The sequence below is a fragment of the Elaeis guineensis genome, chromosome 6 (assembly GCF_000442705.2).
Source record: "Elaeis guineensis isolate ETL-2024a chromosome 6, EG11, whole genome shotgun sequence".
NCBI lineage: Eukaryota > Viridiplantae > Streptophyta > Magnoliopsida > Arecales > Arecaceae > Elaeis > Elaeis guineensis.
The window spans coordinates 407496-434393 of NC_025998.2; the positions used below are offsets into that span (position 1 = coordinate 407496).

Genomic DNA, 26898 nt, shown 5'->3' on the forward strand with positions numbered 1-26898 from the left:
GTTTGTTGCAACAATAAATCAAAACACTTAAGGGTATCGAAGTTCAAACAATAGATACATTCATTTAGGAAACTACGTACATACATTTAGGAAACAACATGATGGCCGAGAGGCTGCCATTGTCATCCAAAATGACCTCATTGATCCTCATCTCAATTGTTTCCTTCATCTTCTTTCTTCCTGTGTTGATTAGTGCATTTTCATAATAGGACTTAATGGGGCTGTGAGATACTAGGAGAATAAAAATGAAAATACATGATTGTGTCTTGGACGTCTCTTTTTAGAGTTGCATCTGCAGAAGTTGTTGGATGGACAAAGCCACGATGTGGCATCCATCTGAGAAGGCATAGCACTGTATGTTGCTCTTATTGCACCGCAGAGGATGTGAACCTAGCTCGAGAATTGAAGGGATGGGTCACTGCATAAAATTTTTTTAATTTTGACTTTTGTTTTTTGTTCTCAAGTTGGAAAGGCAGACCAACAAATCTGCATCCTATGAAATTATTGATCCATGGACCCAAGGGAGAAATATTGTCCGTTGATCTTGTCAGGTGGTATGTGGAGGGGCAAAAGCATTCAAAAATGTGGACAGTGGATAGATAAAAATGACACCTTGAAGAGTACCATTCTCATGAGAATGGTATATTGTGTGAATTTTTTCATAATTCACCCTATAATTTAAAAAAAAAAAAAACAAAAAAACAAAACCCTAACGCTAAAATCTAATCCCCCCCCCCCTCCCTAGTCCATCCCCTTCTATTCTTTCAGCAATGGGGATGGCAACCCGTTGAGTATGGATCGGTATAGCTGCAAAATTCAATTTTTTTCATACAAATCAAACAAGTAAAAAAGAATATAAAAGTAAACTTGGTACTTCATATAACACAACAATGATAGAAACACAACAAACAAAAATATTGATCTTTAGGAAGCCAAAAATCGATAAAAGAACTAATTGAAGTGGCTCAGATCTATGGGAATTGAAGCAAGAATCCATTCAAGAATATGTGGTCGTAATATAGAAGGCAAAACAAAACAAGAAAAAACATGAGGGATCGAATTAATACCGAGTTGGTGGATAGAAATTCAGGTGTAGATGGGGAGTGGCGTCCAATCAGCTTGGGGAGGAGAATGTGTGTGACCTTGTGGCTACAGTTTGATCAGAAAGAGAGGAGACAATCGGGCAATGGGAGCTACAGGATGAGTGAGTGGAGTGACTCGGACAAGAGGTGGGGAAGGGATTTGTGAAGTTATATTATACTCGAGTCGGGTTTGATGTGAGTTTTACTATTATCCGCACCTACTTGAATCCACTTTGGGTTTTGAAATCAAGACACATACTCGCCGCCGACTCTAAAGGGCTCAGGTAAAACCTGTTCCATTAGAGTTAGGTCGGATCGTACTCGGTGGGGTGGAGTAATTCCATGACCCTTCTCCATCACTCCTCCCCTTCCCCCATCTTTCCCTCTTTGCCGCTCTCTTGGTTGTTCATATTGAGCCAAGAAGTTTGGAACCACCCATCCTTCACTCTCTCTCTCTCTCCCCCCTCTCATATATCTCTCTTACTGGTGAGGGATTTGAGTAGCAGTGGCATTGTTGGCCATGCAGTGGCTGTGGTGGCTACCCAAGATCGAAGCTGTATCATCGAAGATCCGATGCCGTAGCTTATGGAATGTGGTAGTAGGATGCTGCATTTTGTTTATCCAGTCCATATTTATCTTCCCTCACATCTTGTTTCACTTCTCTCTCCGCCCCTCCCTACACCAGTGATCTCTCTCTCTCTCTCTCTCTCTCTCTCACCCCCCCTCTCTTTCTCCCTTCCCTGGTGAACGATCGAAAGCACATTCAATTCCCTATTCAGTCAATTGGGTCAGGCTTGGGCTTCCGATTTCTTGTCGGGCCAGATTCAAGCTTCAGCTTTCATGCCTCAGATCATGCCATGCTAAGCTTGGCCCCAAATTTTTTGTGTTGATATGGGGTCTTGGCCTGGCTTGAACCTAAGAGATGCTCATGTCTAGGGGGTGCTCTTAAGCTGATATTTTGTGAGTCTGCCTTTGCAACAGGACTGATTGATTTTCTCTTTTACTACTCCCATTCTAGATTCCCTTTTATAATTTCCTTTTCTCACTTTTCCCTCTTTTATTATATTTAGGGTTTTGTATCATCGACTTAAACTTGCTTGATGGATCTTGGTTTGGCAAAGACTATGGTTTTCGAATCCACCCTCTCCAACTAGAGTTCAATTCACCAAAACTAGGTGTTTTCCACTTCTCACCTCATAACAGAAGATTGGATAAGTATTCCCTCCTTTCACTTTTATTTCGTTTGTGCAAAATTTGTTGAATTTTCTCGAACATGTAATGTATTACCAAGAAAAGGAGAGGCGATACTTTATTTGATCAATCATATTGAAGACATAAATTATAACTGGAACCAGAGCCTTAGTATGGGCATGAAATTGGTCAAAGACATCTATTTTGTGTAATATGAGGGCAAAAATAAAAGAAAAGAAAAGAAAATAGGTTGTCTTATTCTCGGTCATGATGTCATCATAATCTCTATTTTTATCGCTGTTCCTTTAATATCATCGTATGTTTCCATGTGATATTTCTTTCTTTTAAGTCACCTGTGTTGATTTTATCAATCAATCAGGGAATTCCTGGTACCTTCTGCTAATTTTTTCCGAAATACCCTGCATCATGCATAGATGCAGAATAGACTTATTTTTCCATACATATCTTCTTACTCATGAAAAAGTATGTTAATATTCAACTATTCACTCAATGTGCCTTGTTTCTATGAAGCTGGTGTCTGTAGCTACTTTGTGCCTTTTTTGTGAAAAGCTCCTGTTCCTTTTTTTCGCTACATGGTTGAACTTTATCATTGTTGGACATAATTTCTACTCTCCTGAAACAGAGGAGATAGTAGAATGCTGGTGCTGGTTGTACATGTAAATTGCAGCTTAATTGCCTAACTCCTTTCAATTTGTCCTTTGCTTTGTCTGACTTTGAGGCTTGTCAGGTTGTCAATATTTTGGTCTCTCTTGGGCATATATGGCGAACATGGCGTGCTTTATAATTGTCAGTAGGAATGACATTCCTATATATGAAGCTGAAGTGGGATCTGCACCCAAAGTATGGCTTCTGATGCTTTATTCTTTATTCTTGTTCCATGCTTCTCTGTTCTTTCTTTGACACCATTTCTAGCAATACCTATGCCTAAGTTCATTGACTAATGGACATTAATGCTCATATCTACATGAATGATATCAAACAGACAAATTAGCAATGTATATACATGAAGAGCTCTAAAAGTGTGTATGTACATGTACATGTATTTTTTGATGGATTCATGAATATTTAGTTCAGAAACTCTTGTCATACTTCAAATTTTGTTCCATCTACATTATATTATTTTCTGTGTCTCTCCCCCATTTTTTTTGGTGGATTTATGTATGTTTAGTCAGACAATTCTGACTTATTCCTTATGATATGTGGCTGAAAGATGAATGCAGTTCCCCCTATTATACTGTACTTCTCCCATCTGTCTAGATTCTGTCTAGAGGATACTTGGAGGATTTCTTCTTGTTGCTTGAAGCTTAACTTGCAATACCTATTAGCCTATTATGTGGTCTTTTAAATTCCTCTAATTGGCCTTCTAGATTTCACACTGATTCCCTTTGTCACCCAAGTATAGGAATCCAGCAGCATCTACTTGCAGGTTGACTTTAGCTTGAGAGTTGTTCTAGAACTTTCTCAAACTTTGGAAGATCAGTTTCATCTATATAGTGATCTGGAGGGATGGCCTGCCAGGTAGGGTCAAAGGTCAAGATATATTGTGTTGAATGAGTGGCTCAGAATAGTGATCGTTGACATTTCTTCAAACATTGGTCTACAAGATGTAACATAAAAAAAAAAAGAAAGCGCAAAAAAAAAAAAAAGGTTGACACATCCTAGTTGCTTGTTACATTGTTCTTTCCACTAATTCATTAGCTTATTTAAAAATTTGGATTATATTAAATCTTTTTAGGTCATGTTTTTTCAACCGCATTATATCTTGTTTTTTGGTGTTTATGTTGCAGAAGGAAGAAGCAGCTCACCAGCACCAGTTTATCTTACATGCTGCATTAGATATTGTTCAGGACCTTGCATGGACAACCAGTGCCATGTGAGTGTGTTTTTAGGTGTTTGTGTTGTCAACAGTTTGACTTTTATTTACGAGAATGTTTTCTTTGTGGAGGCTTATAGATTACACAGAAAATAAAGGTTTGGGTCTTGTAGCTTATTTTGGAATTATATTCTCTGGCAACTGTCTCTGATCTTCACACGTGTTGTGCAGGTTTTTAAAAGCAGTGGACAGGTTCAATGATCTGGTGGTATCTGTTTATGTCACTGCAGGTCATATCCTTACAATTAAAACATTGTTACACTGTATTTTGAACATGATGGGCAGATATGGTGGAGAAGTTTAGGTTAAAAATTTATTATGAACAAGCTGTTTATAAGATTTGTTAGCTGCATCTGGAGATGCAGACCAGTTGGTTACCCTTCTGTTTGGTGGATCAAGAATGATATGCATTTCTTGACTCTGTATTGATTGTCGCCTTTTTCTTTAGGAGTCAATTGATGCTATTGAAGCAACCCTGAATTTATAAATGGGGTTAATTTTCCATTGTTCATGTTCTTTAACATGGGAAGCTTTTAGTTTTGCTAAGATTTTTACTTGAATAAATCAGCTGTCATTTACCAAAGATTATGACTTCAATGCTTAACTGTATCACACACACTAGATTGATGCTGCTTCATGACTCTCGTAATGAGGATGGAATAAAAAGTTTTTTCCAAGATGTTCAGGAACTATATGTAAAGGTAATATTGCTTCTGCCAACCTGAATCTCTTATAATGTTTGATTTTTCTCATTTCTGCCAATACTACATATTATTCAGCCAATATCTATTTAAGAAATATTAAATGATTTCAGACATTTTCTTTTGATTTTGCTTGAAATTTTTGTGTTAACTGAGTTGTATGATATGGAGTTTATTTTTGTAATGAGTTTGTTTTCATTGCTTAAAGTTTAGAAAATCACTAAAAAGATGGCATCAGTTTATATTCTGAGTTTGCAAAGATTTTTCACTCGCTTGTGATGTACTTTTCAATGGCTCTTTTAGCATTCATACGCCTAAAAAATCTCAATTTAAATTATAAGTTTTTTAAAGCAATGAAAATGAAATGTGTCCATATGGAGGGGGGAACCCTTCTGTCTGAATTCACTTAATCATGAATGGATCTAGTGGACTTTCTCTGGTGTAAAATCTTAAGCTGATACACAAACTGCATTGTCGCGAAGGGTAACCATTGAAACACATATTTCTATAAACTAATTTCATTTTAGTAAATTTAGTACACTTGATCCCCTTGAAGTGATATTTAAAGGAATGAACTCTAAAGGAATTTGAGAGTTAAGCTGTTATGGTAATTAATTGAAATAAATTTCAAAAATGATGCTGCATTATATGGTGTTATTTTAGAAATGACTACATTAAAATTAACTAACAGCAATGCTAGAAAGTGGGTATTTGAATATGAGATTTCAATGAGCTCATTGGATGTCTGACATATATATGTTTCATTTTTCGTGTCAAGTCATTGCCCATAATCAAATAGGTGAGCAGTTATTTGCCATGATCATCATTGGGATGTTGCAAAAGGATTGAGCATGCTGCTTACAGGAGCAAAAAATATCAAACAATACAAATGGACTCGTCACGTGCATTATTGTTCACTCTCATGTGTGCTTAGGTGTGCGCATGGCCAAGTGTGTGAGAGAGGCCAAACTCTCTAATCACTGAGCTGTTTCGCCTATTTCCTTCACTTTACGTTAATCCTTACAGTTTAGATGCATTATCTGCTTGCTAGAATAGCATTAGTCAGATTTATAATGTATTTTATTTTCTCCTGCTTATAATCTTGTGAAATTTATTCAGTTTCTCATAAGTTTTTATGATCATCTTTTTGGTTTTGTGTAGATACTTCTGAATCCTCTGTATTTACCTGGATCTCGCATCACATCATCTCACTTCGATACCAAAGTTAGAGCTCTTGCAAGAAAATATCTATAGTGACATCCTCCGCCGAGGATTGCAAAGTTTTGGCATCCTCTATCAAGTATCAGGATTAATGAAGTCAATACATTCCTAATCTTGTTATGGATGATGAACCAACTACTCAATTGTTGATTTATATTTGTTGTATGTTTTGTCTACAACTTCATAATTGCTGATTGACAAATCCACCATGTTTTTTCTGTTATGAACGTTGCTCGAGGAGCCTGCTGTTTGTTGAGTCATTATGGGGTCTACAAGTTACACATAGTGTGGAGTTTACCGGTCCAACAACCCATCATCAGCCGGATGGGCTGTGAAATTAGAGTTCTGTAATCCCTGCTCTAAATTTTTAAGTGGCCTTTTAACCTCTTTATTTGATTTGGGTGGCTAAATGAAGTACTTATGTTGTAGCTATGCAAAAGGCTGAATTGGTTCGTTCCACTTAACTTTCTGACTCTTAAGTTCCAGTAATACGGATGAAGTCCTATTCGTTTTTGGTTGATGTGTGTGAAGGTAGATGAAATACTTGTCGGGGGTATGTTACGAAGAAATTTATGAGTATTTTATGAATAAATAATTTCAAAAAATTAATAAGATAAATTGCAAAATTTATACGAGAAAGGAGAGTCTTGGGCTCTTTTGGTGCGGCGTTTGTCAATTTTCTAGTCTGCTTGATGTAAATTTGGGAGGAATTTTGGGCTCTCTTTTTTTAGATCAAAAACTTGAGGAAAAAAAATCTACAGATTTTGAGAAAATAAAAAAATAAAATAAAATATTTTTTTAATCAGCACGGAAGAATTTGCTGAAGTAAGAAGAGAATTTTAACTGTCATCTAAGAATGGTCCCATTATGATGTACTCTGAGTTGACATTACATGATCCGGGAGAAGGAGAACTAAGTCACCATTGCGGAGCCATGTCAATGCCATATCGGATCTTTGTAAGAGATAAAAGGTGTCAAGAGAGGAGGGGCAAAAAACATGTCAGTTTGGAAGAGATGGCACAGGAAGTCTCTTAATTAAGAGAGGGTGTTTGGCAAGCAAAAAAATTTGGGCATATGCTTAAATAGATGCAGGAGGATTTTGGAATAAGATCATTGAATAGACGGAACGAATAGGAAGAGCTATCTTTTCTGTACTTCTCTATTGGGCTGGTATATATAGGTGCAGGGGGAGATTGAGGGAGAAAGGAGGTCTGAAAATCAGAAAGGAAGATAAGGGAACAGTGCATTTTTTATTGATTTGGAGCTGTGTTGTTTAGTTTTCAATTTTTTTAAAAAAATATTATTTCTTTGCTATTTTATTAGGTCGCTGGAAAGGAAATCAACAGAACACAGTGAGGTCAGTTTTGTGGTAGCACTATTTTTTTTAGTTTTCTTTATCATTTATTATGAATTTTTATTGTCCCCATCAATTTGGTATGCATAGAATCCAATAGTTTTTGGATTTTTTTAGGGCATCATATGAAGAACTTCATTTGGTTCCTCATTAACAAAGTAGGGGGGTTGCTACTTTCCTTTGGGCAGCCTTCCACCCCTTAATTTTGAATATCATTTGGGGAGGGAGGGATGGACAAAGAGTTGCTGCTAGGGTTTGGTAGCCTTTTACAATGGCCATAGGAAGAGAAAAGAAATAGGGTTTAAGAAAAAATGAGGCACGGTTGCTGTGCAGTAGCCTTCTAGTGCCTTAAGAAAAAAAGGAAAGCATGGTTGCTGGTGCAATGCACTTCCAGTGCCCAAAAAAAAGGGGAAGCAGGGTTGCTGCTGCAGTGCAGTAGCCTTCCAATATCCAAAAAAAAGGAAAGCATGATTGCTGCAGCAGTAGCCTTCCAATGCTTAGAAAATTGGGATTGGAATGTTAGGGATAGGTATAATGGATGATGGAAAGGAGTAAAACGGAGATAATCACATTGGAAGATCAGTAATTGATGGTTTCAATAAAATAGGAAAAAAAATGCAGGGAGAAAATGGGTTTAGGTATTCAGGTATTCAATCAAGGAGAAAAAAATAGTGGTTTATGGGTCTGTTAACGGGTTTGTTAACGGATCAGCCACCAAGTTTGGGTTTGTGAGTTAGCGGATGTGGGTTGTGGGTTGCAGGTTATCGGATAGAGTTAAGTGGATTCGAGTTGTGAGTTATCGGGTGCAGTTTTTTAGGTTACTAGTTATCGGGTAATGGTGACGGGTTATCGGGTCAGCGAGTCTTAACAGTCGGTTGGTTGGATTGAGTTAGGTTTGGATTAGGTTGGATCTGGTGTGAGAGTCAGGGTTTAGAATTGGGTTAGGGGTTGTATTAGACTTAAATTTGTGAACAAGGTTGAGATTAGAGTATGGTTAAGGTTTAGGATTAGAGTTGGGGTTTCACAGATGGCGGCGGCAGAGGGGGGAAGGTTAGGGTTAGGGTTTCACAGGTGGTGGCGGCGGAGGAGAGAAGGAAGGAGGTAAGGTAGAAGGGAGAAGAAAATTTCATAGATAAGATGGAATAGAGGAAATCTAAGGAAAAAAAAGGTTAGGGTTAGAGTTGGGGTTTCACAGGCGGTGGCGGTTGAGGAGGGAAGGTTAGGGTTAGGGTTTCATAGGTGGTGGCGGTGGAGGAGGGAAGGGAGGAGGTAAGGTGGAAGGGAGAGGAAAAGTCCACGGGTAAGGTGGAATAAAGGAAATCCAAGAGAAAGAAAAGGAGAAAATCATAAATGATTAATGGAAAAAATAGATAGAAGAAGATGGATGGCTGTGAAAGGTTCCAGTATGTTGATGCCTCATCTCGAAGATGCATAGAAAGGGACCTCTCCCTTAGGTCACTATGGAATGCATCCCCAACTAGAACTCGGCTCCTCACCACCTTCCCTTGTACTGTCTCCCTCCTAAAATGTGTTCCGACTCCTGAGGATGGAAGAAATCATCTATTTTCGATCAGGTCTAAGGGGACTGAGAGGAGATTCGTTGAGGAAAGGAGGGAGATCACCATCCAGCATACAAATCCATCGGAAATATCCAAATTGCTAGAGACATTGAGAGGGGATCGATCAAGGAGTGGTCAGAGGAGAGGAGGGTGGAGTATAGGGGTGGCGGGGAGAAGAAAATGGGTTAGGGTTAGGGTTTTGGCCTTTTTAAAGGCTAGGGCACATAAATTATGGGAATGGTCCTATATAATTTCTATAGGTAAACTATTTTCTTTTGAGTATTTTGAATGATTTTTTTTTTTTTTGTGGAGGTTATCTTTTATGCGAATGGTTATGTAAATGTTTTATATAATATATGGATGTATAGAAACAAATGTGGAGACAAAGTACTTAAAAAAATGAAATGATCATTGTTTTATAGATCTATATGCATGCAATTTTTTTGAGAAAACTGAGCCCAGAAAAAAAAAATTTAAAATATTTTTTTGTAAAAAAAGAAGGTGAGCGGGAAAGATTGAAGAATACCTATTCTGTGCATCAGCAATTGCATTGACATGGCAGCTCCAAAAAAAAAATAACAGATCAAGATTCTAAATTTTAATATATTTTTATTTGTTCTTAAACTTACCTAACATCATGTACATTATATAAATTTTTTTTTGGACGAGAAAAAAAAATTATACAAAAAAAGTAACGATTGTTTAATATTTTTTTTTATTGCATTTTAGTTTGGTTTTGCATATATATATATATATATATATTGTGTTCCACTCTTTTTCTTTTATTTTGATCGTATTTGTTATTTAGGAAAAAAAGTATAAAAAATTTGTACCTTCTTTCCCCTTAGCATGAATACTATAATATAAGTTTTAAAAATACTATAATTTTTAATAAATTGCTAATTTTATCATTCTCTGTAACTACAGACATGGATTTAATAAAAATTTTGTCAAAATTTTTGCTGCAAGAGGTTACTGATAAATTAGATCTTTTACCTCCGACATATGGACTATAGACTGAGGATGGTGGGTTTTGAGAGCTTACGTGGACATTGCTCTGGAAGGGGTTTGAGTACAGGATTATAATGGTTTTCAATATGTTAGGGTATGGGTTTTTGCAAGGCTGATATAAGTTGAATCCGAGGAAATAGCGGGTACATTTATCATAAATGAACTAAAATATTGCTTTGGATTCGAAATTGACGATGTGAATTACCTGGAGAAGGAACATTATAAGTAGATGTATGAGATTGTCAATGCAACTTATGATACTCTTTGGAATAACCATAAGGAGTTGCTACAAAACTACAATCTATTCATTGAACAGTATTGGCAACTGAAAATCGATTATGATACATTGGTGGAAGAAGTTACTAGAAGGATGTTCTATTCAGATGCCGGGTCATCAGTAGGAAAAAATTCTGTTTAGCAATCTTCGTTGGAGTGTGTTGTTCAGCTTTTAAAATATCTATCCATCTTTCAGATTTTGTTTCTTTTTTTATGTACTCGTGTAGTACAATATTTTGTTATGTAAATATATAATGATATTAATATGTAGCGATGTATTTGGAAAGATGGAATATATTATTAGCTATATTTTTAGTGTGCAAAAATATGTTTGTATATATTATGTAAACATATGTTAATACAAATATATAATGATGTATTCGTAACAAAGAAATATAATATTGATTATATTTTTTGTATACTAGAATATGATCGTTTGAATGTTCTTGCTGGTTTTGTATTAAACATTATTTTAACAATAATCATAATTTGTGATGGAAAATATGTTAGAAAAAACAACGATAATTATATTGATCATGGATAATCACCATCTATATTTTGTTTGTCGTTGCATTTATATTTTAAGATATTTTGGATGGCTCTATCATATTTTTTCTAATTTCTTTTTTGTTATAGAAAAAAATGATATTTATGGTCAGAACCCCAGTAGCTATAAGAATAAGAGAACAACGGGAATAGGTTAGAGAGATGGTGAGATAGTTAGATGAATATAGAATAGAGCCGAATGTTAATATGATTGAGCATATCGAAATAGTGAATCAAAAAATACAGGATATTATATTTGCAGGATATATCATGAATAAAGATAAAAAATTTTCAGCATTAAGAATGACTCTACTTGAAGTTTGGTAACGTCTGTTAGATCGATTTTGGAGATCAACCGGACCATATAAAATATATTCTTGGTTAGTGAAATCATTTGTTAAAGAATACATAAGAAGGAACATTACTAGAACAGCTGCTCTATCTTTGAACCCTAATTTCCGCCATCATGGGCATGTTGTCTCAAGGATCTCATACCTACCAAAGAAAGTACCTAGATATGTTCTTGGAGAAATTAATGAGTCTATCCCAAGGAGAGTCCGATGTCTTCATCATTAGTTTTTTGTATTTGAAATGTGGTTATTATAAATATTTTTTGGGATGTTATAATGTACATTTGATATGTAAATGAATGAATGATATTTTTCATATATGAAATTTTATTTATTATTTTCAATCCAATCTCAAATTTAGACATATCCTAAACCCTAAACCTTAAATCTTAAACTCTAAACCCTAATTAAACCTTTACCATTATTTTGTTATAGATGATTAAAATAAAGCTAAGTTGTAAAGTAGCTAAAAAAAAGTGCATAAGTTATACGTAAATAGTACATGTAAGAGATCAATTGTTAAAAAAATACCAAAATAAATTATTACAATAAATGATTAATTTTGAGTTAATATAGCATGTGCTAAATTTTAACCATTTTAAATTATATCAGTTTAATATGCGTATGTATATAAATATATTATGCATATACATTTATGCTGTATACACATAAATGGCCATATATCTGTGCATGTCTACTTAAATGTAATATCCATGCATATATATAAATATATATATTAACCTATTGAGTGGAGATGATGGTGTTGAATTTTATTTATCTAAAAAATAATATTTCTTACTTTATTCTTTTTTTTTCTTTTCAGGTTTCTTCATATTTTGAGCATACATCTTTCTATTCGATTGTTATTTCAGGTACCTACATAAATATTTTTACACATTATATTTTATTTTAAGGTAGATTTACAAATTTTCATGTGTTCATGTACATGCCTTTATATTTTATAGTTATTAATTTAATTTAAATTTTTTTTATACAAGTATTTATTATATTTATTTGTATGATCAATACCATGCTACATTGCTTTATGTATTTATTTATCTTTTTCTTATTTGCTATGTGGTTCCTATTATTTTTTTATTCAGAAAGATAAAATAGAATGAGTACAAGAGTTTAAATAGAATAGGATAAGAAGGATGAACATTATTGCTAAAAAAAGATTAGAAAGATGGTAGAGCCAAATAAATATTCGGATAATGTTACTAAGAAAAAAAAATGTGTATATATAATTTCACATTCCATTATTAATGAAGATGAAAATATGGATACTGTTAATCATGGAAGCTTTAATTCTAGCTACAGAATCACCTGAAATGTTTGATACCGAGGAAGGTGTAGATGTATGTGTAATTGAATCGAGTACTGTTACGACATCATGCTCCAAGTATTCCAGTAAGTAATTAATTAATAATTAATTTATTGATCCTACAATTTGTTATGACTATATTTTTCATTATGCATTTCTTATTATATTGGTAAATATAATAAAATACTAGACATTGAAGAACTTAAACACAAATGTCAATATTATGGTGCTTTATTTTGGTATGAAGAATGTATAAAGCAATCGAGCAACACATCTACACCAAAATTTAGTTTATGCCATCGAGAAGAAAGAGTACATATTTCATTACTCAAAGAAACTCCTATTTTTTTGAACAATTTATTGGATTAACTGGAGGAAAAAGAGCTTCAAAATTTTGAGAAAATATTAGAGCGTATAATTCAATATTTGTATTTTCATCAATAGGAGTAAAAATTGATAATGAAATCAATACTAGATCTGGACTATATATTTTTCGGATAAATAGTCAGAATCATCATAGGATGGGTTCATCACTTCCAATTGAAGGGGCAGAGCAAAGTGAACAATAGAATGAAAATATTAAACTCATCTGCCATAGAATGAGAGATAGTAGAAGGATTGATTAAGATGTTTGATCAAGAAAATCAAATTATTAAAGCTTTTAGGATGGTAAGAGATCGTTTCAAAGAATTAAAATTTTCACCGATATAATTAAAATTAATAAGGAGATGTCGAGGGTGTGTTATTATTTATCAAAGTAAAATATATAATACTTATTTTATGAGCATAATTTTAAAATATCCCTTTTTTTCTTTTCGTAGCTTTATACACAATAGAATTTCAGAAAAGCCGCATGTTCATATCTTGGTATGGCTGGTCAGATTCAAAATATAAATGTCCAACCATATTGGATATTGATTCAATAATTTGTGCAAAAATATCTGACAATTATATGGATCAAGTAGTGTACGAAAGAGTTGTAAAATTCATGATGCACGGATCATGTGAGATTGATAATCCAAGATCGTCATGTATGTTAAAATGACATGGTTCCAAATATTTTTCAAAAAAATTTTAGATTGGATGAATAATAGATGAAAATGGATTTGCTCTTTACAGAAGGAGAAATAATAGATGTTACATCTCAAAAAAAGGTGTTTTACTTGATAATAGGTATGTTGTTCCTTATAATATGAGTTTGTTGATTCGTTACAAAGCTCATTTTAATGTTGAATGGTGTAATGAATCAAAGATAATAAAATATTTATTCAAATAAATCAATAAAGGTATGGATAGAACAAGAGCTATGATAACAGAAAATATATTGATTGATGATAACATCGGAGAACAATGGTATGACCAAGTTGATGAGATAAAAATATATCTAGACCGCAGATATTTATTAGTATATGAAGCTACATAGAGGTTATTTCAATTTTATATTCATTTTAGAGAGCCAACTGTTGAATGATTGATTTTACATCTTCCATCAATGAATTCTATAACTTTTCATGAGAATCAAAATTTAAAAAATATTATCAGTGAAAAAGATATAGACAAAATAATATTTACAGAATGGATGCAGATTAATGGAATATATGATGGTGCTAGAAATTTAACATATGCTGAATTTTCAATAAAATGGGTATGAAATTGTAAAGATAAAATATAGACCAAAAGAAAATAGAAGAATCGAATTGGAAGGATTGTTTATGTACATCCTAATTTTAGTAAATTATATTACTTAAGAATACTTTTGAATGTTATTAAAGGATCAAGAAATTATGATAAAATCAAAACAGTAAATGGTATTGTATATCCAACTTTTCAATCTGCATGTAATGCACTCGGATTATTGGATGATGATAAAGAATAGCATGATGCATTAAATGAAGCTTCATACTGGGCAACATCATATGAATTAAGGCAGCTATTCATTATCTTAATTATTTATTATGAAATAGCTGATCCCACTAGATTACTGGAAGTTCATTGATGAATTTTTTCAGATAATATACTTTATAGATCAAAAAATATTTTGGAAATATCTAATTTATATATTTCAGAATAGCAACTGAAAAATCATGTTCTCTTTGAATTAGATAAGTTATTCAATAAAAATTATTGTTTTCTTTCGGATTATAATTTACCAATACCCAATAGAATTATGGCCGGAGAAATCAATAATAGATTATTGATGGCAGAATTAGATTATGATGTACATGAAATGCAAGTAGAATATTCAAGATTATATAAAGATCTAAATGAAGAATAAGAGATTATTTATAATGCTGTATTAAATGCAATGGAGAATGATACAAGTGGTGTATTTTTTATATATGATCATGGAGGGACCAGCAAGACCTATCTTTGGCAAATAATTATTCTAAAAATTTATTCTAAAGGAAAGATCATTGTGATAGTTGCACCTTCAAAAATTGTATCATTACTGCTTCCAGGAGGTCGAACAGCACATTCAAGATTCAAAATTTTAATTCAAGTTGATGAATATTCAACATGTGAAATCAAAAAGAAAACTCAACTTGCAAAGCTAATCAAAGTACAAGTTTAATAATTTGGAATGAGGCTTTGATGAATCATAAAAACTATTTCGAAGCACTTGATAGAACTCTTATGGATATTTTGGAGACAGATAATTTGGATGCAGGCAAAAGACTTTTTGGAGGTAAAACTATGTTGCTTGGTGAAGATTTTAAACAAATTTTTTCAGTTGTTATTAGTGGTAGTGGGGCTGACACAATTGATGCATCAATAAGCCGATCATATTTATGAAAATATCATAGAATATATGTTTTGAAAAAAAATATGCGGTAAAAATATGGATAAGGAATATAGAAAAAAATTTATCGACTTCAGCAAATAAATTTTTGACATTGGTGATGAAAAAATACCAGCATTAAAACTCCAGAATGAAGAAGATGAGGCAAGTTGGATAGAAATTCTAGATACCTTCCTTTTGAAAGCTAATAAAAATTTTATAGAAACTATTGTTTCAAATGTTTATAAGAATTTTATGAAAAGCTATGACAATGCTGAATATTTAAAGTAGCGAGCTATTATTACTCCTACAAAAAAGACAGTAGATGAAATAAATATACATTTACTTTCTTTAGTTAGAATCGAAGAGCAAATTTTTCTTAGCATTGATACAGTGGCCAAAACATCAGTTAATACTATTTTTGAAGATGTTTTGTATCCTATTGAATTTTTGAACTCTTTAAAATTTAATGACATTCCAAATCATGATCTAAGATTAAAAATAGGTATTCCAATTATGCTACTATGGAACATTAATCAAAGTGCAGGACTCTATAATGGAACCAGGCTTATAACAACCAAATTGACATCTAAGGTGATTGAAGCAAGAATTATTATCAGGAATCATATTGGTGAAAAAGTTTATATCCTTCAGATTATAATGTATGTAACAGAAATAAAATGGTCATTTATTTTTAAAAGAAGATAATTTTCAATGAGACTCTATCATAGAATGATAATAAACAAAAGTCAAGGACAAATATTGAAAAAAATTAGATTATATTTACCTAAATTGATATTTACTCATGGCCAGATCTACGTTACTCTTTCGCGAGTCAACTCACATAAAGATCTTAGAGTTCTCATAAACAATGACCAAAACATACCAAAAATATTGTATATAGTAAAATTTTTCTAGATTTACCTTCAGGTATTTTCTTCTAAGAAAAATTATAATATAAAAAATATAATTTATCTTTTATTTTTCTTTACAATTTATGGACTTATGCTTACATAAAATATAATTATTTTTTTGAAACAGAGTAAAGAACAAGGAATGGAATACAACTTATTATCGCAATTATCATTGGAAAGATGCAACTAAAAAATTAAAGTCAAGATTGCACGAATATGGGACTCAATGAATTTAAATATCGATAATCAATTGATAAGTATCGATTGCATTTTACTTGATGAAAAGGTTGGTATATTGATTTTTTTTAATTGTAAGTATCTTTTTATGAACCAAAAGCTTTCTGCTGTTCAAAAATATTATTTATTTTATGCAGGATTCTATGATCTAAGCTTCAATCTGAAAAGAGGATGTTTCACTGTTCAAAAATTTACTTATAGTAGAAAATATCTATTCTTTTGAAAAATTTAACATTGCTTCAAACAAAAAGAATGTCAGAGTTGTTGTGCATCAATATATTATTTACTTCAATAGATGGATAAATGTACATCAGATTGATGATGCTATAGTTTTCATACCACTCCAAAAATTTCAGCTTATTGGATTTGCGAACTTACCATCTAGAAAGTATAATGATATCTATTTAACAGGTAAGACAAAAAATATATAAGAAACTTCATAAATTTTAAATAATTTTTCCTTTTAAACCTTTCTATTTATTGGATAGATTGATAGGTCATATTATAATTGTTGGATTTCTTTAACAAACAATTGTGAGATAAAAATCAGTCTCGAAAAGAAATCTAAAAATTGAATATTTAGAGATAGAAATAGAACCTTAATTTTTTCTAGCAATTTATTATATGTAAATATTTTTTTCATGAATTTTTTGCATTTTATAGCGCAAAAAAAATATCCATCACATTTTGGAAAAAAATTGCTGAAGAATTCAATATGGAAATGATTTATTAAACACAGTAGATAGATCCGGTGGTAATTATTTTGATGGGCATGACTGTTAGAACGTACAAAGGTACATTAACTTCTTAAAAAAATTTATTATATTTTGATGATAATGTTAAAACATTAATTATATTCTATATGTGCAGAAAAATATATTTGCCAAGTTCTTCTGCATCCAAATGGTATACAAATTTCGAAATTTCAGAGATACAAGAATACCGAAGCAGATTATAAAAAGTCAAAAATATAAATTTATATATTACAAATATTGAAATATATGTCCAATAATATTTAACTTTTTATAACTTGATGCATCACAGGATTAATAAAATGATACCAGCAATTACATTTTCGGAACATGGAGAAGGACCAATTGTTGATCTTATGCATGAAGCTACAATTAATAGAAAAACAATAAAAAAATTGTTAGAATTAGATCCGTAGAATTCTTTGGTATGATAATTTTTTTTTAAGAAAATATGCATACCGTATATCACAACTTTTTTTTTTATTCAGAGAACAAAATTTATATGTAAAGCAAAACTGAAAGAAATTGATATGTCTTATAGATGATGGTATAAAGTATGTTATAACTGTAAATCTGCAATTAAAACTAATGGTGAAAATTTTTAGTGCAGTCAGTGCAACAAGAATGACCAACCTCCAATGTCATGGGATAACAATAAAACCTTTTCTATCATATTAACAACTTAGAAAAAAAATATGGCTTTAATATTTTTTATCTAAATAAATATATTTTTACTTTTTCTTTGCTATCTAAATTTTTAAGGTAAAAATTAAGCACAATAGTTGAGGACAACATTGACGACATAATTTTTATTATATTCAAAAAATTAGCTCAATAATTAATTGGCATACCAGCATTCAATTTTGCTGTAGATCCAAGATTGGATAGATTTATCTTGCCAAATGTTATTGAAACAATTCTCGATAACACTTATATCTTTCAAGTTATGTTTAGTTTGCAGAACTTTGATTCCGATAAGCATAATTTTTGGATCACAAAAATTTTTTGGAAAGATAATGTTCAACTAGAAAGTACACATGAAACATTTGGTTCTGGATCTCCTTCATTGCAAATTTCAAATGAAATATCAATCATGACTCCCAAAAACTGTGTTCACTCAAAAATTTTTGACCAACAAACTTCTACGGAAATATCACCTACTATGATCAGGTATGAAACATTTGCACCAAATATTTAATATCATATCTATTAATTTTTTAAAGAAATTTATCTGTTTCTTAATTATGTAGGGAGTTGGCATCACCACCACAAAAGATGATACGTTCATTGTATGGTGAAGACGGCGAACTTGAACAATGACAAATACACACACACACACACATATATATATATATATATATATATATGTATGTATATATATATGTATATATGTATGTATATATATATATATGTGTGTGTGTGTGTGTGTGTGTGTGTATATATATATATACACACACACACACACACATACATACATACATACATACATACATATATATATATATACACACACATACATATATATATATATACATATACATACATACATACATATATATGACTTGAAAGGAAGACAAAGGACTTCCTTAGAGGTCAGGAAAAGAAGATCATGGAATCAAACTAAAATGGCTCTACATCTTCGGCTACTCTCCGACCTTTGGATTAAAGGCATATCGACCTCGAGGTCAGGATTACATATATGATAAAAAACTAAGCTTTAAGCTATTTGACCATCAAAGAAGGAAAGATAAGCTTGAAGAAATCTCCCAAAATCTCGGATGGTTTTCTTTAATCATGGGCATGTGAGTTAATGTCATGCAATTAATACCCATAATCTACTATCCACGATCTTCACGATCATGGACACTAATTCTCCACTTCCATTACCGAATTTGGAGGTAATGCATGGCTACCCCCTCTATATAAAGGAGGGCATATGGAACTCTCTCTCTCTCTCTTTTTGTACATGCGGATGGTCACACCATTCTAGTATGAGAACAGCCCAAAAAATAAAATATAAAAGATCCCACAAAGTCAGTAGATAGCTCTCGCCCTATCACCAAGCTTAGTCTTCGGAGTGCTTCGCTATAAATGATGCGACCCAATCTGCCGCACTGTTTACCTACCGATAGACATGCCATACCACCACCATAGTAGAGAGACAAAGAGCAATACAGATGTTAGATAGGAGTGGATGAGCTTTTAGCTACCTCATACTGTCACAAATTCATCCAATAACAGTAGTAGAGTCATCCTTAATAAAAATCCTCTCCACCTGCAACTTTTGCCTAGCAAAGATAATGTCCACCCGAGCACAATGAAGCTCAGCTCCCAGGATTGAAGGCTCGAAGAGGTGGGAGCCTCCGCCACCAACATGCTGGCATTTGGACCTCGGATGACAAACTCCGCACCACCCCTTCCATCCCTGACACTGCCATCAAAGTTTACCTTAACAAACCTCGAAGTAGGGAGCTTCCAAAAAATAAAAATAAGCCTCCAGATCGCTGCAGAGGAAGTATGGGAGTCCCAGTGAATAAGAGCATCAAGGGATGGGCCAATAACATTGAAATGACTGTACTCCACTGTCAAATAAATAGCTCTGTCCAGCACTCGATGTGTAAGAACCACCGCACCCTTGAAGACCAAACTATTTATGGAATGCCAGATCTGATAAGAAATGTAAACCATCCTATCCCCTCAAGTGGAGGTTGTCTTGTTAGCTATACTTCAATGGATCACACTTAGAAAAGACTCGAGCCAATGGCCCCCAATCGTCTCTTAAGGCTGGTCGTCCGTCCTTCTCCAAATCAGTCTAGCTCTTGGATAGCACAAGATGGCATTCTCCATTGACTCATCCTTAAGCCCGCAGTCCAGACCCAAAATCGACAGCTCCATACCCCTATCTCTGAGAAGCATGCATGTTAGAAGCTTGTCCCATAAAGCTTTCAAAGAAAAATTCTCACTCTGGGTTGGGTGAAGGCACATAGAACTCTCAGGTAAGTTCTTTTATGAAGAGAATAAATCCACTCTCTCACTTCTATACTTTTTTCTTTACTATTTTCAAGCTCTGATTGACTTAACTATCAGAAAATCCTCTATTGGAGAATTTCTGACAAGAGTAGACTTCATTCATAGATTTCTCAAGGAGTCCTAGTCCTCTGGATTGAGATCAACCACCTAGTCAGAAGGAGACCGACCATTGCCGCGCACCATAGTTTCGAGTCTTGCAACAACAAAATTCTACTCAAAATGGATGGAATGTGTGGCAAAACATGCTAGGTATATGCACGCGAGCATTGCCATGCCACATCATATATATAATATATTAAAGTTGAGATCACAACCTCCTTAGTGTGACAAGTGTCAACTATCCATGGGAGAACAGATGGCATGCATCCAGCATGTAGGAAAAAAAATGATGCTTCATCCAAAAAAGAAGGTAGCAGTTTGGATTGGATTGGTTGAAGATGCTCTAGGTGGCTAAGCCGACTAGCTCTACTCTGGCTCTTCTCTCCTATGCCATTCTCTGTCATGAGAGAGACACATGAAAAAAAAAGAGCGAGGAATGGGGCAGATGAAAAGAAATCTCAGAGAGAAGATTTCTAAGGAAAGAATTAGAAAACATTGATACCAAAGTATGAATTATTTTATCGATTTCTTTCTGTGCTTTTGTTTATATATACGTGGGAAGGTTCAAAGCTTCATTCAAACACTAAGAACGGCTGAATAGAAAAGGTGAGATGGGGAGTGTTTTTTTTTATACATGCAGACCGTCAGACCACTCTAGTATGAGAATAACCCAAAAAATTAGAGTACAAAAGATCCTACAAGATCGCAAGCAACTCTCGCCCTATCGCCAAGCTCAGTCTTTAGAGTGCTCTACTATAAATGATGCGACCCAATCTACCGCACTGTTTGCCTATTAGTAGATATGCCGCACCACCACCACAGTAGAGAGATGAAGAGCAATCTAAATGTCAGAGAGGAGTGGATGAGTTTCTAACTATCTCATACTGTCATGAATTCATCTAATGATAGTAGTAGAGTCATGCTCAATGAAAATCCTCTCCGTCCATAACTTCTGTCTAGCAAAGATAATATCCACCCAAGCACAATGAAGCTCAGCTCCTAAGACTGAAAGCTCGAAGAGGTGGAAGCCTCCACCACCAACAAGTCAGCATCTGGACCCTGAATGACAAACCCCACACCATCTCTGACACTACCATCAAAGTTTATCTCTCGAAGGAGGGGGCTTTCAAAAATAAAAATAACCCCCCAGATCGCTGTAGAGGCAGCATGGGAGTCCCAGTGAATAGGGGCATCAAAGGATGGATCAGTAGTATCAAAATGACTGTACTCCATAGCCAAACAGATAGCTCTCTCTAGCACCCAATGTGTAAGAACCACCTCACCCTCGAATACCAAACTGTTTATGAAAAATCAAATTTGATAGGAAATGTAAACCATCCTGTCCCCTCAAGTGGAGGTCATCTTGTCAGCTATACTTTGATAGATCATGTTTAGAAAAGACTCCAGCCAATGGCCCCCGATTGTCTCTCAAGGCTGGCCGCTCGTCCTTCTCCAAATCAACCTAGCGCTCGGACAGCACAAGATGGCATGCTCCGTCGACTCATCCTCAAGCCCGTAGATCAGACACAAAATTGATAGCTCCATACCCCTATCTCTGAAAAGCGTGCTTGTTGGAAGCTTGTCCCATGAAGCTTTCAAAGAAAAAGTCTCACTCTAGGGTGGGTGGAGGCACATAGGACTCTTAGGTGAGGTTATTTATGAAGAGAATAAATCCACTCTCTTACTCTCATACCTTTTTTTCTACTATTCTCAAGCTCTAGCTGACTTAACTATCAGAAGATCTTCCATCGGAGAATCTCTGACAAGAGTAGACTTCATTTGTAAATTTCTCAAGGAATCCTAGTCCTCTAGATTGAGATCGACCACCAAATTGAAAGGGGACCGACCATCACCACTCACCATGGGTTCGAGACTTGCAACAACAAAATTCAACTCAAAATGGATGGAATGTGCGGCAAAACATGCTAGACATATGCACGCGAGCATTGCCATGCCACATCATATATATAATACATTAAAGTTGAGACCAGGGCCTTTTCAGTGTGATAAGTGTCGGCTATTCATGGGAGAACAGATGGCATGCATCCAGCGTGTAAGAAAAAAATGATGCTTCGTCCGAAAAAGAAGGTAATAGCCTGGATTGGACTGGTCAAAGATGCTCTAGGCGGCTGAGTAGATCGATTCTGCTCTGGCTTTCCTCTCCCATGCTATTCTTTGTCACAAGAGAGGCGTATGCAAAAAAGAAAGAGCGAGGAATCGGGCGGATGAAAAGAAATCTCAGAAAGAAGATTTCTAGGACAAAAATTAGAAAACATGGATGCCAAAGCATGGATTATCTTATCGATTTCTTTCTGTGCTTTAGTCTATATATACGTGGAAAGGTTCAAAGCATCATTCAAACACCAAGAATGGCTGAATAGAAAAGGTGAGGTGGGAAGTATTTTTTTTTCTTATAGGTCTATTTTTGATTGCTGCTTCTTTTATTTTTCATCAGACTTATTAAGGATTAGAAAGATTGAAGAAGGTAGTAGCAGACAAGAAAAATCGAGTAAAGGGATCTAGAGAGGGTGAGTTTATGAATTTTTCTTTATTTTTTGAATTTGCTTTCACCAAATATTTATAATTTTCATTCCCTTATCAGTTAAATTTTTCTTTCATTGTAATATCAAAAATAACATTCTGTTTCTTATTAGGAATGCAGGAGGATTGCTGCCTATGTTTTGACAGCCTTCCACTCCTTTATTTACAAACATCATGTGAGGAAAGAGAGGGACAAAGATTTGTTACCATGCTATTGTAGCCTTCCTCAACGTCCACATAAAAAGAAAAAAAAGCCATGATTGTTGCTAAGATTCGGCAGCTTTCTAGTGAACAGAAAAAAGGAAGGAACAGAGATTTGCTGTGATGCTTTTTGGTGAACAAAAAGAAAATAATGTATGAGTTTTGACAGATCAAGTTAGAGTTTGGTGAACAGAAAGAAGTGGATGGATTAAGAGGGAAAAAGAAGATATGGGTTAATGGGTTTAGAGATGGATCATGATTGGATCCGTACAAATCGGTTAACAAGCATGCCAAATGGATCGTAGGTCATTCGGCTAATAGATTAGTGGATCTGATTAGGGTTAGGGTTACAATAGAGGACCCAATTAGGATTAGCTATCCAACTAGGTTAGGGTTAGGCTAGGGGTTGGTTAGGGTTAGAGTTAAGGTTAGGGTTAGGTTCTGCTGAGGGTTAGGGTTGGGGCTCGGATTAGGATTAAGGTTAGGGTTAGGTTTAGAGTAGGGATGCAGAGAAGATTGGATTGGAGAGAGAACCCTCCAAAAAAAAATGAAAATAAATGGTCAAAAAGAGGAAGGGAGGAATACAGTTTGGATCGAAATAAAGAGAAAAAAAATAGAAAAAAAAATAATAAGTGCAGGATTAGGGTTCGAGTAGAATTACAAAGAAAGTTGGATTGGTTAAGAAGATGAAGAGTGGAATTAGATTTGGATTTAGAATAAAAAAAATAAAAAAAATAATAATTAAGTAATAAATCTATAGGTGGTTAGAAATAATAGATCTTGAAAATAAGATTTACCTTGATTCATCCGAAGATGAGAATGCCAGCATGGGTTGGAAAAAGGTGCAGAGCACCTTCATTGCTCGCCACTGGTAGAGAAAATCCGATAAAAAAATGGCTGACAATGATGGTCAGAGGAAAGTAGAGGAGTAGAAGAGGGTTTGGAAGCGGCGGCAGTGGTAGATAGGTGAGAAAGAGTTAGGCTTAAAGGAAAAAGAAATAAACATATAACAGTTCTACAGGTTTCTGGTGCATAGGAAGAAAAAAATTGAATATATGAGGGCATCCTCATAAAAATTGTATAGAGAAACTGTTTTTAAATTAATAGTATACATAAAAATTTTATGGGGGCGGCAGTACAAAATTTTTTTTTGGTACCTCTATGCAAATGATCCTATAATTTTTCTATAAGTGAACTAACTATATTTCTAATTTTTTTCTCTTTCAATATTTTTTTCTTATTCAAATTAAAAAAAAAAAAATGTATACGATTTGATTTCTTGCATTCCTATAACTGAATTGGCATTGTTCTTTTCTTTTGTTTAAACATATGTTTCCCTTTTTTTCTAAATTTTTGTTGTTTAATTTCTCGCATGAGGCATAAAAATTCTATTTCTTTGCTTTTCTATTTATTATTCTTTCGACTATGTAATCGGATTAGAGAACATCAATTAAAAGAATATTTTTTAATTCTTTGATGAATATTTATAATTCATAAATATTTTTATAATTTAAGCATACAAGTGCTATTTTATGTAATATTTTTTAACAAACATTCTGAAGGCACTCAAGATTGAAGATTTTTTTGACTCTGCCTTCTATTTGTTAAGGCCCACAGTATAGCGTGGGTTTCATGCTAGTACTATACCCAATCTTAAGCCTATGGTTTCTAAGCCCAACCTGAGCTCGGATGAGGTAAATATCAATAATTGTGAAGATATTTATATTTTTTTTATTCAGATTATTAATAAAAATATTTGTAAAATTATGAATGTTTTACAAAAAAAATCATTCAAAATGAAATAATGATAACTTTATTTAAAAATCTAAATCTTTCGAAAGTGAAATAAATATTTCCAACCATATCTCGCTGTGGTTATGCAAAAGGTTGTATCCGGGCAGAGATACACCATGTCAGACGATAATTTTAAACCATGTGCAACGGGTATCATCTAGGCTTGCTATTGGGCTGTGAAAAAGAACAGAAAAACTTATAATGAAACGCCTTTCAACTTTTCGTGATCTGTACGTACGTGCCGAGAGTTGTAGTTTTTTCAATTATACTCTAAAACTTAAGATTTGGTTCCAATATCCTATGCTTTGACCATATCTTGGTTTTCTCCCTCGACAGCTCTATTAAAAAGTTGAGTTTGATTTTGGATATCCGTGGACAAAGGGATGGTGCCGTTAAGGTACTGGGACCATTTGAGGTCCTCCGGTTCACCCCCGAGTTGGATTTCAGCTCGTCTGTTTGGCACCAAGTCTGATCATTGGAAGATGCATGCTGGTTTTCATCATAGATGATAGAATGAATTGTTGCTCCGCAATTGAGTCCACTGCACTGTAGAGCTACCGGCCTCGAAACACTGGAAACCTGGCAGAGAATTGTCTGCTGCCATACGAACTGTGGGCTTTAAAGCCATGGTGGTTGAGGCAGTTGACCTTGACCCTCATGGAAGGATGAGGACGGCAATAGACATCATCATGTTGCAAGTTAGTTTAACTCGGGATTCATGTCAAGCAGTCTGGAATTCTGGTTGAACCAGCTGACTAAGGCAGATTTTGGTCCATCGATGAGCTGGGACGGTAAGCTCAGTTCATTGCGATTAAGTTTTTGACTAGTATTTTCTCTATAATCCATGATATTGACAAACGAGAGGGGTTTTACATGTATTTCTTGTCTAAAAATAGGAGAAACTGTCTAAGAGGGGGGCACCAACTAGCCAAGTTGACAAGTTTTTGGATCGCAGCCCTCTAAATTAAGGCCAGCTTCTACCCACCCAACCGACGTCCGAAGTCATAGATAACTATGGGGTGCTCGGTTGGGGGAAGTGGAAGTTTGAAATCAGAATGAAAATAAATGACTCTCATTCCAACCGTTTGGTTAGGAGGAGTTTCATTTCGATTCCAATTTCGATTTCGGGATGGAATGAAAATGGCCCAATCTACCTAGAACTCAATCCCCACTCTCTCCTACGGATTCAAATTTGCATTCCAATTTTGATTCTCATTCCGATTCTAATCACGAACTAAGTGCTTTGGGGGATTTAGCCATTTCGATTTCAACCCATTTCGATTTCGATTCTGATTTTGATTTCGGTCGCAAACCAAGCACTTTCAATTTATCTGCAAGGAATCCGCTTAGCTTGCTAGGATCTCTTGGTATGCATGCGGGTGCAAAGGATCTCAATCAAGACTTCTACCTTGAAGTCGATGCATTCAGGGTTTCCATATCTACCGGATCGATGACTAAATCAAAGATCTAAATATGTAGGAAGATGATTCATTGAGGAACCCATGTGATGAAGGACCACCTAAGCTTAGCAGGCCTACATTGAAAACAATTATCAGGACAAGCTTGAAGGGCGATCCCTTAAGATTCATACAAGGGAAGATGGTATCTAAAGGCATGTCTATTCAAAAAAAAAAAAAAAAAAAAATCACTTGCACCAATATAATTAAAATTTTTATGTAAAACCACTTCTATGGTGTCTCATATCGAGTTAACTTTCCAATGCACATTGACTCACCCAACGTGAAGGTCGGATTAGGAAGTGAATGATAATTTTGCAAAGACAAACTTCTAAAAGATTATAAAAATAACATTCGATGGTGGATGATTTTTTTTTAAAATTATTTGAATTTCTATATTTCTTTCTTCTAGTGTCAATGAGTTAGAAGTCTAGTAGGAGTCATGAATTTATTTTTACTATTCATTTGATTCTTATCTCTTTATTTTTCTTTGAAATCTGTATCCCACATGAACTTGGAGAGTAATGGCTTTAGGAAAATTTCTTATATAAATAGGGCTTGGTTGTACTATTTATCGATACCTTG

The 26898-nt window shown here is 34.1% G+C and overlaps 1 protein-coding gene across 1 annotated transcript; it reads left to right on the plus strand.

The window, feature by feature from the left end:
- Nucleotides 1–6: 6 nt before the first annotated feature.
- Nucleotides 7–6480, plus strand: LOC140858388 (uncharacterized). Its single transcript, XM_073258803.1, has 5 exons — nt 7–3134; nt 4082–4167; nt 4339–4399; nt 4782–4868; nt 6030–6480. Exons 1-5 carry the CDS (start codon nt 3054–3056, stop codon nt 6120–6122), a joined length of 408 nt encoding a protein of 135 aa, XP_073114904.1. The 5' UTR covers nt 7–3053; the 3' UTR covers nt 6123–6480.
- The last annotated feature ends 20418 nt before the right edge of the window (nt 6481–26898 follow it).